This window comes from Syngnathus acus, chromosome 16 (assembly GCF_901709675.1).
Source record: "Syngnathus acus chromosome 16, fSynAcu1.2, whole genome shotgun sequence".
Lineage (NCBI taxonomy): Eukaryota > Metazoa > Chordata > Actinopteri > Syngnathiformes > Syngnathidae > Syngnathus > Syngnathus acus.
In genome coordinates this window covers 7001813-7014559 of record NC_051101.1, presented here as the reverse complement: position 1 = coordinate 7014559, position 12747 = coordinate 7001813, and the positions used below count along the sequence as shown (strand labels likewise).

Below are 12747 nucleotides of genomic sequence, written 5' to 3'. Positions count from 1 at the left end.
AGATATAATATATACTGTATAGTATAAGATTTCAGATTACAGTAGAGTGAGCTCATGTTGCTGACTTTCCCGTTGGGCTCGGCCGGGAGAAGGAGGCCACGCCCACCAGGGGGGAGACCGGAAAAGAGTGGCCTTTCACATGCGCACGATGCTGCACGCGCAGCCAGGCCGTGTTCGTGTGGAACCTTCACACGGACGAGCCGCATTCGGTGGGGGTTCAAATGTGTCTTGTTCCAGGTTTGTCCGTGCGGGTCTGTCTGCTACTGCTACAAACCCAAGTGGGCGCAGGGCTCACGATGTAGCACCGCTAGCCCGGTTATCCCGTTCGAGGTGGGTGATCTATTCGGCCCATTGTTTCATTCCTGCTTTGTTTAACGACTCTGACCAGAATTTTGCCGTACACGTTCGCTCCAGTTCACCTCCCTTATCATCCTATATTTTAAGATTGCTCGGAGTCGTATATAGACGAACGTCAAAGTCGACATCCACACTTACGTCGATGTTATACTGTAGAATGGATTTTAGTGGCAGATAGCAATCTTGTTACGTTATCGTAATGCAAGTGCAATCAAAATGACAAAAGTAACCTATTGCAATGATTAACTGTGCCTCCCTAAATTATGAGGCCTATCATCAGACGTTGTCCAGTTAGATCTATGTGCGCGATATTTCATTGACATGTAGTTGACAACATCGTTTAAAGATTTTTTTATTTTGACTTGCGTTGCTGTCAAAATATGTAATGATTGAAATCAGCTATTGATATTTATTCATTATGAGTGCAAATTTGAATATTTCAATGGACAAGAGAAGTAGTGATCCAGATTGATGTCCGAATTACGGTTAAATATTTTCAGTCACTTTTCCAACCCTTTATGTTGTGATGAACATTCACTTACCGGATCATTTTCACTTACAAACATTAATAAGTGAGTGTCAAATGTCAAAACTGTCGTACGTGGACATAATGTGAATACAGCAGTTAAAATGTCTACAGTATATGTGCTCATGTTTTCACATTAAATGAATTAAATACAAAATAAATTCCCTGTGACCCTTGTGAGGAAATGCCGTTCAGATAATGGATGGATGGACAAAATAAATTTGAATTTACAATAGAATCACAAATTAATCAGATACACCTTTTCCAATCATTTTTTATTGTGTTCATTAAAAATTCATAAAATTGACTTAAAACTACATATATCAAAACAATGAATTAATTTTACACCCATAAAGGTCAATAAACTGATATTAAAACCGAATGGGGGTGGTAATTATACATTATTTTCTATTTTTAATTTCAGATTAATATTCCAATTTACTGGGTTCTCTTTTTTTTCAGGACACAAGATTTACACACTGACAGAAAAAGCAAAGCAAAAAAATCTTCTGTCATTCATGTCAACTGTGCAAGATGAGTACAGACAGACCCAAACGGAATATCATCAAAAAAAAATATGTGAGTAAAATGTACACGTACCGCATACTGTCCATGCGTTTGGAGCAGTGTGTGATAACTCAAAATGACCTTGCATGTTGTGGTTTGTCTCTGTAGGACATCAGCGATGGGATGCCTTGGTGTGAGGAGCGTCTGGTGCGCAAAGTTCTTTTCCTCTCCCTCAGGGAATTCAGAGACACACGCCGTGCCACACACGGACACTTACCTGCAAATGGGCACAAACGCAAGCACGTATCAAAAGCTCCACTTTCGCTTGAACCACAAAAGTCAAATCAAAAGCCACAGCAACAAAGAGTCTCACACAGATTGCAGAATATGCAGAAAAAAACACACAGCCTGCAAAACACACAAGTTAAGACAAAACAGCAAAGTGGTCATACCAACAAAGTGCACAAATCAAAGTTGTCTCAGGATACGCATTCACAAAAAAGCAAAACAACTCAGACAGAAGAGCGCATTCACACGCAACCAAAACTGTGTCGAGAAAAAACTGTGCAGCACACCAGCTTACAAGAACATGCGCACAATAAGGCTGTCTCAACCAGGACATTACGGTCACGTAAAATGACTAATTCATCATCCACGTTGACCTCTAAATACACAAACACTACAAAACAACCACAGAGAAGCCAGCACAAGCACTCAGTCAAAAATAGGAGGCCGCCCAAGAATGTACAGCTACTCACGAGGACTCCAGTCGAGGCCGGGAAGAGGTCGCGCTCTCCCAAAGGCATCAGGGGTCAGTAACAATTTAATATGATTTCTCAGTCTCTAACTCTATTTGGATTAGAAATTACGCCACGGTCAGATAATTTTACAACCAAGCTGTTAAAACGGATTATCAGATTATACTATCAATACACACTTCATTCATTTTGGGATGTAGCATAACGAAGCAAAATGCAGAGTGATTTTGTCGTCTTGTGGGTGAGCATGAATTCTCTGCTCATCTTTGTTCAGGTACTAACATTTGTACCCATTGGTTTAGGTTCCATGGTTAATGGTAGCGGTCAGTGTCCGTCCTCGCTGTCAGGCAGCTCAAGCTGGAGTTGGTCCTTGGAGGCGCGCCCTGAGCACTACCCTGCCAGCCTCTTTTGTGACAAGGATGACCCACATAGCAGGAGGTCAGCGAGTCTTGTGTTGTTGTCTTTTTTTCATGGTTTCATACTATTTTGTGTGTCTTTGTGTATGAAAGAATGATGGACAAACAATTGTCATTATCATGTCAGACATGGAAAGACGCGAGGACATACTTTTATTCTGCCTAAGGGTTTTAGTCCTCACATGCAAGTTTTTTTTTTTTTTTTTTAATTAACCTTTAATTCAGATAAGTTTGTTTGTTAGCTTATGCAGGCCAAGGCTGCAAGCGCAAAGAAAATTTGCCCAGTCCCCACCCAGCTCTCCTGCTCCACCTCTGATGTCATCCACACAGTATAGACACAACCATAAACTAGCAGTAGTCACCAGTCTAACAAGACGTCGACCTAAAACCGAGGACTTCCTGTCTTTTCTCTGCCTCAGAGGTAAGTCTTCATGATGAAATTCATAATCTCAATGCAATTTTTTAAATTGATGCCAGGTGAACCAGGCAGGACAAATTGTGAAATTTTACACACTTTGAGTATGTTATGCTTTGTTCTGAATCAAAATGTGTGTGTGTGTGTGAACACAGCTCGAGTAAGAGGTTTTAACACCTGATCTGTATTTTAGCATCTAATTGTTCTTTCGCTGGTCACTGTCGAAGACACTACGAAATGAAGTGAATTTTCACTATGACCTCAGGTTCAGCAGCGTTGCCAAGAAGCATGGCCTTCTTGAGTGAACAGGATTTGAATTCGCATCTTTCCATACACTCCCAGATTGTCGCTGACAGGAAGAACACCATCATGCAAACAGGTGCCTTTCCACTTTGACACGTGATAAGAATGTTCCCATCTCATCAAATGCAAATTGGAGATGTCGATTCTCATCCCAACCACTTGACAAAATGCTCCACGGAAAGTTAAATCTTATTATGAATATTAATTTGACTTTGTGTGTGTTGTCTTATAGAGCGGCCAGACTGTAGGTCACTGAACTTTGGAAGCTCTGACTCTGCAGAGGGAAGCTCCCTCTGCCATCTAACTGCCCGGGCACAGCGGAGAAGGGAGAGAGAGAGGAAGGAGGAGACAGGGCAAAGGCTTAAGAATGAATGTATGGAGTCTGGCAGGGGAGAAGACGTTTCAAAACACCACCTGAGATCGAGGCACTTCTCCATACAGCTCAGAAGAAATAAAAAGGTTTGTGAGATTGATTGGAATTTCTGGTAATTCCCATGGAAATATTCCAACTTTGAAAATTCCCATATTTTTGTAACATTATTCGGAAGCAACCCATATCCGATATGACTGTGTTTAAAAGATCTTTTCACGTTCCAGGTCTCCAAGGTTGCCAGATTTTCTGAACATAGCACCTCCTTTGTCAGATCGGTTTCAACTTTGAAGCCTAAAACTAGGGGTGTCAGCCAGCAATCCTCAAGCCTCGACAATAAACTAAGGGGCCAGTCCCAAAGCCAACCAGAAGTCAAGAGCAATCACCTCTCCCAACACAGCAACCACCAGCTGCCTCACAATCAATGCCTAACAGTTTGTAAGTTCTACAGAAACCCCAAGACTCTTAGAGGTCTTCAGAACTCAGGAACAAGTCCAAGCAGGGCACCAGCTCAAATGCCATTGACTACTAACTTAGCCACCAGACAGCTCAGCGAGCCCCCCGGGGTTGTGAGATTGTCTAGAAGAAGGAGAGGCCTCCCACCAGATGCTACTCTAGCTCCTCCTAATCATGTTTCTACCGACAATCCGTTAAAGAAGTGCAGACAGCAACAGTCCAATGGGAATGTTCAACTTGGTAGTGACTACTATAACGGTGAGACGGAGGCTAACGATAAGGAAGATCTGCAAGTGGAACATGCTCTCCATGAGGTACGAAACACCGGTAGCCTCGATGCGGAGCTTATACAAGACACACATATGGGAGAGCTGAAATTAGTAAGGGACGGTTATGTTACCCCAGACACGCAGAACAAAGTTGATGTTGGGAAATTGGGCTCGGTGGCAAGCATCACTTCTCTTGAGGTCAAAGATAAATCTGACCTAGGTCCAGTCAGTGAGGTCATGTGCAGAAATGTGAGAGAAAAACGGCTACAGAGGAACTTGACAGTGGGGTCACCTCTAAACTCCAAAACCATTCCCAGGATTACAGTTGCTAGGACTGTTATCAGAGCTGCAGGACACACTACTGTTCCTAAAGCTCTAATCAACTCAGTGACATCACCATATGTACATAGCAAGCCACCAGCGAATAATTCTGCCAAACATAGTCCAAAGGGAACTAAAACAGGTGCTAGCAAAGACATTGTCATGTTTACGTCACCAGCCAGCAGCTGCTTTCTTGATGATTCCAAATGTTCTGCCATTGACTCTTCCAAGGGCTGGGCTGATGACTCAACAAAGGAGGGTAGCTGTTCTGTCACTTCCAAGGGCTCGACAAAACGTCTTAGGCAGATCCAATCGACTACCTCAACAGTTCAAACTAGGAGCAGTCAGAGAATCCTTCTCAAGCGCTAACAAACACCTGATCTGTGGCTGAACATGTTTACAGATTCATTGTTTACTATATGTAATATTTAATATAGAGGAGATGATCATTACTGTACACCCACAGCATCTAATGAGTCTGCTTAGGGAGCTGTCTCCAAAATGATATTGATAAAATAAAAAATGGTCTTTATTTATCCAGTCATCAGTTTTTATAGACCGGTTTAGGTTCCCTGGTGAACTTGAGCCTTTCCTAGATGACCTTTGGTGAACGTGGGTTGCACCCTGGACTGGTTTTAGCCAATCACAGGGCACCCAACCTTTTACTTCACACCTATGAAGAATTTAGTCTTCAATTAACTTACCTTGCAAGGGAACTAAAACAAGATGCTAGCAAGCATCATATTATGTAATATGATTATAGTGTTGATTCTGTAGTCATTTTGTTGAATAAATAATACAATCAATAAATCAATCACGTATAGCATTATAAAAATAGAGAACAAGTATTAAAAAGATGTTTAGAAAATTGTAGTTTATATTCAAAAAAGTTTACGGCAAAGCATAGTTCTTTATTGACAGTACGTGTAGCTTACTGTAGGCCCTACTATGTAGGGGACAGATCTTGTAATTGCAAATTCAATCAATGAAACGTCTTTGTAAATGCAAAATATTTGATACAGCTCTTCTTGTATTGACTCGCATTAGATGGTGCAGGTGTACAAAATCTGGTGGCCAGTGAGTGAATTTGAAACCAACACTGGATAACGCTGTAACATAGGATGTTATGTTCATGTATACACTTGTCTGTTCTGATGTGTGATTTTTACGTATATGTACAGCAAAAATAATTTGAGCAATATAATTGTCTTATGTATTAACTTTATATGAAATGTATATAGTGAACAATCACTATAACAAAACTGGTTTCAGGTGCTTCCATGTAATATCTCTTTTTGTACCTAAAAATCACACTACTTTTCTGCCCTTTCAGTTTAAGGGTCCTTACTAGTATTGGCATGTTAGTACCACTTAAAAGGTACAGTCCTCTTCAAAAATATTGGAACAGCATGGTCATTCTCTTTGTTTTGTTGTATTTAAGACATTTGGGTTTCTTCACAGCTCTCACCATCCTTCTGTCATCCACTGCTGTGTTCGGTACTCTAATATTTGTCTGTGCTCAGTACTCTAATGTTTTTTTTTTCCCTCTGGACATTCCAAATTGTTGAACTGGCTATGCCCAATTTTTCAAATGTTCTAAATGGTTTCCAACCCCCAGCACACACACTCACACAATTGATTTTCATTTGCTCAACAGCAAATGCAGTTTTCACTGGTGAAACCCAAAGTTACCTGAGTAACTAGAAACACCAGTCACACGAGCCAGTATTTTTGCTGACTTCAATAGTGGGTGGGTTCGAACAAAAGGTACTCTGTCCTGAATTGTTTAACATACCTAGATGTAAATACCATGAAATAAAAACTGGTATTCTGAACTTGAAAAACAACAACAAAGAAACTGACCTTGCTGTTCAAATACTTTTAGGGATACTATGTTGGAAAAGTTCCAGGACTGGTTTTCCAAGATATTTTTCCATTCGAATGTATAAGTTTTCCCCCTTGTGTCTTAACGCTCTTTCCCAGCTTTCTCTGCCACATCTGCCATCTTAGCAGTATTCTTCTGGGATACTCTGCAACTCTCATCATAGCTATCTTAAGTCCTCAAAACGGCTCCTCTTTTTGACCCACTTGAGTTTGGGAAAGTGGATATAGATATAGATATCTATATATATTAAAAAAAAAGGTCTCAGGCTACAAGTGTTACTGCCACTGCTCTGGCCTCTTTGCATGCATTGAACAAAGCAAATACCACATGATCATTTTGGAGACATGTTGGTTTATCATCTGGCCCAAATAGAGGGGGAAAAGTCATAGTTTGGGCTTGAAATATATGTATGTCTTTAGTGAGACCCAACCTGGAACATTTCTGACACATCTTTCTGACTCTCATTGGAAACCTTTTGTTTGACTTCAGTGTGGTATTGCAAGTGACCACAAAATCATCTGCTACATGACGTGATGTAAAGTTTGGATTGTCGTGAGCGATTTATTTGGCAAAGGCAGCTGTACTACCAGCTTGTCAGTAGAACAGGCTTTTTAAACTGTTGCACATTTCCTTATCTGTTCAGTGGACAAATGTGATGTGCTCATGAATAAAATTGGTCTTTGTATATTTGCCTGTGTGCTTTTTCTGAACATTTTTGTATGGCTATTAATACAAGTAGGTATAGTAAATGCTAAATACTGTATGGTACGCAACTAAGCTCCTAATTTTTCCCAAAAAAATATCAATGTAGCAATCAAATCTACAAAACGATACACGTCTCACAATAAGTTAGGGATAGTTAAACATTTGAGTGGAATTTGAGGATGAACCTAAAAGGCACTACGTTATAACCTATACAGGGAAGCTTAACAGTCTCTAAAATCTTTGAATGCATATGTACAGTTTTTATGTGTTAGTATGTTTTACACAACTTGCTCTTCTCTAACAAGGAGCTGAACAGAAAAAATCACAACCCATAAATTGACTTACAAGGATGTCACCTGCCAAATATCTTTAATGTTTTGTGAATAGTGTGTGTTGTCCTTCAAGCAGTTTGGGGTTCTTTGCCTTGCTCAGAGGTGCTTGAGCAGGATTTTGAAAATTATGCCTTTTAAATCCCCAAGATAGTTTTACTAATGAGACAAAAGTCATGGATTTAGTGAAGGATAAATCAAATTAAAGGTACTAGTCAGTTTAATATTTTGTCATTTTCTTCTTGCTGTGATATTAATGTTATGCAGTGAATGACAAACGTCACATTTCGTGTGATATCCAGCCAGCAATCCGCCATGAACACGTTGAGACAGTAGGGGGCAGTAATTGATTCTCGATGCCGTTAAATTTTCACCTAAGAAGAAGTATAACGGAAGACGAACCGCAGGTTCTGTTACAAGCTCACAACAGAGTTGTCAGGAGCCCGTACTGTTAACCGGGTTCATCTCAGAGGACAACATCCTTACTCAAGATAAACTACACAGTGGAATCATGTTCGAGAACTTCAGAGAAAGACTTCACATGGTGCAACAGGATTTAACGACAGGGTTTGTCTGATTTATGTCGATGCGTGTGAGTTGCAATCAAATTGTATTGATATCACAACAAATAGGACGCAGCAAAGTTTGCTCGTAGCAAAGTCACTTGGTGAAGAGTATAAAGCATAAAACGAACACATTTAAAACATTACGATCTGTTACGATCATTAGCTTTTTTGTTTTACTACCCAAGATATGGTTTGTTACGGTTGATGTGCGCCATTCCTGTTTATTGCTCTCAGCTGACGAGCATGTGACGTCGGGTCAAGAAGGTGAAACAGAATGGAGCTTAACAGTTTGCTGGCAAATGCGAAGAAATTCCCTTAGCAATGTGTTTCAAGGGGAATGTAGTTGTTAAATGACATTAATTATGGAACGTATCACTTATGTACTTAAGCAGCAGTGCCCAGATGCCTAAATACTATGCCCGCTGGGGCAGTACTTCCAAACATATTTACATTTTGCCATCATTTTGTCAGTATGTCACTATACATTGCTGACATAGATAGGCAAATTAAGATTAGTTTTCTAGTCATGTATGTTTAAACCATTCATTCATCATTTCAGTGAAATTGGATACGCACTTTCTTATGTTTTCTTTTCATCTGCGAAAACAGGTTGCTGTAAAAGCTGACCCATTCGACTCCTGATCTGTATCATCCTGTGTATTGCTCCCATGGATGGGTTCTTTTTGTCCCATTTTGTGGTACCCTTTGGTACATTATAGTAGCAGCGAGGGATTCGGAACACAGTCAATGACCCTCTCATCACCACTGTGTTGAAAATTTAATACATGGCACAAAGCGTAGATGTATGAATAGAAATGTGAGTCAGCTCTAGGAATTGTCAAACTTAGTTGTAGTGTGACATCATGCACGCTGTGATCACGATGCCTCGGATCTACTAATGAAAGGAGACTTTGAATCTCTCCTCTCTCATCTATAACTGCTTCAAACGAGTCGTATGTATCGACAGTTGTTATGATTTTATTATTGCCAATGATTTATGTGTATAAACCGTTTCCCCCCTGTCTCAACAGCTTGAAAACACTTGGGGACAAATCAAAGGAATCCAAAAGCAGCAGCAGCAGCAGCAGCAGGAGGAAGTCCAGGTCAGTTAAAAAAGGAATGAACATAATGTAACTTGCAACCGAATATAAATACAATCAGTATTTTGTTGCTGACAGGTAATTCTTTCTGCAAATGTTTCCAGTATTAGTGGTTGGGATGTCAAACTTTAAATATTCAAAGAGATTTTAAACCTCAATGCTTAACCTGAGCTGATTTATGACTGTATTAAGTTTGACATATTTCTTGCTCAGGTATGAAGAAAGTCTTCCTCATTTCGGTGCTGGACTAGACATCCTGAGCAGGTACTCACAGACAGACCGGCTGCACTGCGCTGTATGATTTTTGCCTTCAGTATAAAATGTGTTATTTTAGGTACGAGGAGAGTTGGTTTCTGCTTCACAAAAAAACGAAAGACTGTGCTCAGGTTGCAGAGGTATGTTCAGTTCTTCTCTCTCACAGATGACACACTATTGTTTCATTTCCTCCCACTTCGATTCACGGTAACAAATTTGTCTTGTGAAAACGATGTGGATGGTAACCCTTAAAACTTTTGGACTTAAATGGCTTAATTTTGCATTTTCATATCTTTAATAGTCTCCCAGCTTTAAAAAAAAAAAAAAAAAAATTAGTCAAGGCTACTACTCCGAGAAGACACCAAAAACACAACTGATTCGTCATACTATTTTGCTCCTCTCTGTGCCCTATTTAAGGCCATTGATGGGGACGTAGTGATGCTGTCGGCACACTGGGAGAAGAGACGATCAGCACTGACGCAGCTACAGGAACAACTCCAAAGTTTGCCTGCCTTCATCGGCGAACTTGACGCCATCACTACATCGATAGGTATCATATGCAGTTATCTATAGAAATACGGTTTGAGCATGTGTCCAATGTTCAGCATAAGGTTCATGCGCTCACGCTCTGGTTGTCCTTTGAGTGTGCACATTTGTCTTATTGTAGCGGAAGGTAGTCGTAACACCTGAGGACAAAGAGCACAGTAGTAGTAGTAGTACATGGACTGACTCCTATTTTGAGTAGTTTCGCTTCAAGAATGTCTGTGTCCATGTGCAGCTCATCTGGAAGGTGACTTTGAGGAGATGGAGAGCAGGCTGGTCTTCTTGGAGACACTATGTTGTCAATGTGAACAACAGACACTCAAGCAGCAGCATATGGAACAATTGGAAGTCTTTAAGAAAAAAAAGAGGTATGCGCTTCATCAAACTTGATTGCTTCACTTAACAATAAATTGCAACTTGAATTAATTGTAGCGACATCAAAAAGAAACGTTCCTTTGTGTTTAATTCAGCTTTTTCCATCACTCTTTGTTCACTTTGATGAAACAAAATTTGTTGAATGGGAACTTTTTGCATTTGTCTTTTACAGGCGAGAACTGGAGGCACTAGAAGGTGAGCTCCTTTACAGTTACTTGACATGGGCACTGCTTATATCTTTGACTGTCATAAATATTATTTTAACAATATGTTTATTGAGGTAAAACTGAGCTGAACTCTCTCTATTAAGGTGTAAACATTTTGACAGGTTAAACGAAAGAGACAAATTCAATGGAATGCTTGAAGAGCAAATTATAAATTAATGCTGTGTGTTCTAGTGGAACTGAACGCAGAGCACTCTCAGAAAGTTGTAAAGTTAGAGCAGGCACGGCAGCAGAAATTGAGGGAACGACAGAAAGTCTTTGAAGAAGCCTTTAACCAAGACTTGGAGAAATACCGTTCCACTGGATATCTTGAGCACAGAGGTAAACGTTCTATGGCTGAGCATGCTCTCTTTAACATGTTTTATGTTATGTTATAGTTTAGAGGCTGAAAAGGTAAACAATTGTTAGAAATGGGAAGGCGAGTTGGATTTCAAATGCTTCATGTATATTGTGCCTCTTTGTATATACGACTGAAGATCCAACAGAAGCAGATGTGGTTGTTCTGGATCAGATGACCGTAACCAACCTATCAGACCAGGAAGCATTGGACAATTTCCTCAACTCTAGTGATGAGTTTAGCTCTGGGTCGTCACTCACTTCAGGTAAGTCACTTACCCTGAAAAACGAATTAGCGTAATGGACCTGATCTAGAAAGTGGAAACGAGGCGATAATGCAAACTCCACTGCAGTAACCATTTCATTCAGCCCAGATTGATTTTAAGGCTGTGCTCATTTTTGCAAACCTGCAACTTTATCTCATGGTCACACATACAACATAGTCATCAAGGATGGATAACTAGCAGAGCTGTTGAATGTGATTAACTGTGCTTGTCATCTTAACCAGGTCCAGACCCTAAGTCCGACTCCTCGGAATTCTTGAGCAGCCCATTGAGCCAAGTCCCTGACCTAGAAAACCACTCGGCAGACAGACACTATAAATGTGTTCAAGATGGCGATGGCCTCAGTGAGGACAGTGATGAGCCTGTGGTGCAATTAGACGAAGAGGACATTCAGCCCGACATGACGTTGGTTGGCCTTCAGGATCTCGAACAAGTCAGGAGCTCCGATGACAGCGACTCTCCGGAGGATGTGCCCTGAGGGTAAACCTTGCAACTATGCCCTGAAATATCTCGAGGTTTAAACCCCCAACCTAACCTTAAATGCCCCAAACTTGGACTTTGGACAACATGCTCAGCCAACGCAAGTCGGCTTTTGTTTTTTTAACCCGAAAACAATGCAATAGACAAATCAAAAATGCACCAAATGAGTGCCGAGCATGTAATTTATCTATGGATGTGTTTTTTGTCGTTATGTTCAAATACATTTCTGTTACCAATGCTTTCTAAAATAGGAGAAAAGTAAGGACTCGTAAGAAGCAACAGTTAAGCCTCTTGTGGTTTAAAGCAAGCGTATCACAGTGACCACCACTCTGCAATTAAAACATTCTGAATTAAGGAACCAAATATGCTTCCTTAGACGTCCTGCAATGTTAATTTTAAAATTTTATTTTGTAAGTAAATATGTCCTCAAGTCGGATCATTTCAATTTTGTTTCCCTTTGTGCGCACTATTGTAACTAGTTGACTGAATCCATTTGCACACAATTTTGCTCCAGCTGGTTTGACAATTCATAAACAAGACAATCCTTGTGCTCATGTTCATGATAAATAAATGCTGATTTTATTTGTGTTTCAAAGATAGATGCAAATAGGAACATTGTACATACACGGCATAATTAGGAATCATAGGCCGTTGAGTTGTGTTAATGATTCGCTAAAGCAAAAATACTTTAAAGATTTTCTTTAGAATAAAACATTAACATATAAAAAGCCATTAAAATGGTCATTGCCATGCTATTCTACTCTATATATTTAACATTCAAACTGAGCCAATGACTTATTTTAATTTGAAGGTCTTCATATTTTTGGTCTCGAAGCTGTGTGGATTAATCGCATTTGGGAAAAAGGCCTCTACATATTTTCAAATTGGTTTGTTTTAGTGTGTTCTGACAATGTTTTTTTTAAGAGCAACAAAGTTGTCTCGTTGTTGCAGTGAGGAATTTGAGACA

General features: G+C 40.0%; 2 protein-coding genes across 3 annotated transcripts; both read left to right on the top strand.

Annotated features, from left to right (window-relative positions):
- The first annotated feature begins 113 nt into the window (after positions 1-113).
- Positions 114-7268, top strand: LOC119135887 (protein Jumonji-like). 2 transcript variants are annotated; one of them, XM_037273866.1, is made up of 9 exons: positions 114-330; positions 1346-1462; positions 1559-2201; positions 2451-2586; positions 2807-2985; positions 3245-3358; positions 3515-3741; positions 3880-4422; positions 4930-7268. In XM_037273866.1, the coding sequence occupies exons 2-9, from the start codon at positions 1418-1420 to the stop codon at positions 5065-5067; spliced, it is 2025 nt and encodes a 674-aa protein (XP_037129761.1). In that variant the 5' UTR covers positions 114-330; positions 1346-1417; the 3' UTR covers positions 5068-7268. The 2 variants fall into 2 exon arrangements, with proteins under 2 accessions (XP_037129761.1, XP_037129760.1); XM_037273865.1 differs by having other exon boundaries at positions 3880-7268.
- A 738-nt stretch (positions 7269-8006) lies between these two features.
- Positions 8007-12469, top strand: dtnbp1a (dystrobrevin binding protein 1a). The gene is made up of 10 exons (XM_037274061.1): positions 8007-8184; positions 9215-9286; positions 9497-9547; positions 9618-9678; positions 9956-10088; positions 10317-10449; positions 10629-10651; positions 10855-11001; positions 11157-11282; positions 11525-12469. Exons 1-10 carry the CDS (start codon positions 8129-8131, stop codon positions 11776-11778), a joined length of 1056 nt encoding a protein of 351 aa, XP_037129956.1. The 5' UTR covers positions 8007-8128; the 3' UTR covers positions 11779-12469.
- Positions 12470-12747: the final 278 nt, after the last annotated feature.

Excerpts from the sequence above, each read along its gene's own strand:
- LOC119135887 (XM_037273865.1), top strand. The coding sequence starts at position 1,418 with ATGAGTACAGACAGACCCAAACGGAATATCATCAAAAAAAAATAT. Across the intron at positions 2,587-2,806 it reads GATGACCCACATAGCAGGAG|CTTATGCAGGCCAAGGCTGC; the intron begins GTCAGCGAGTCT and ends TTTGTTTGTTAG. Across the intron at positions 3,742-3,879 it reads AGCTCAGAAGAAATAAAAAG|GTCTCCAAGGTTGCCAGATT; the intron begins GTTTGTGAGATT and ends TTCACGTTCCAG.
- dtnbp1a (XM_037274061.1), top strand. The coding sequence starts at position 8,129 with ATGTTCGAGAACTTCAGAGAAAGACTTCACATGGTGCAACAGGATTTA. Across the intron at positions 8,185-9,214 it reads CAACAGGATTTAACGACAGG|CTTGAAAACACTTGGGGACA; the intron begins GTTTGTCTGATT and ends CTGTCTCAACAG. Across the intron at positions 11,283-11,524 it reads TGGGTCGTCACTCACTTCAG|GTCCAGACCCTAAGTCCGAC; the intron begins GTAAGTCACTTA and ends CATCTTAACCAG.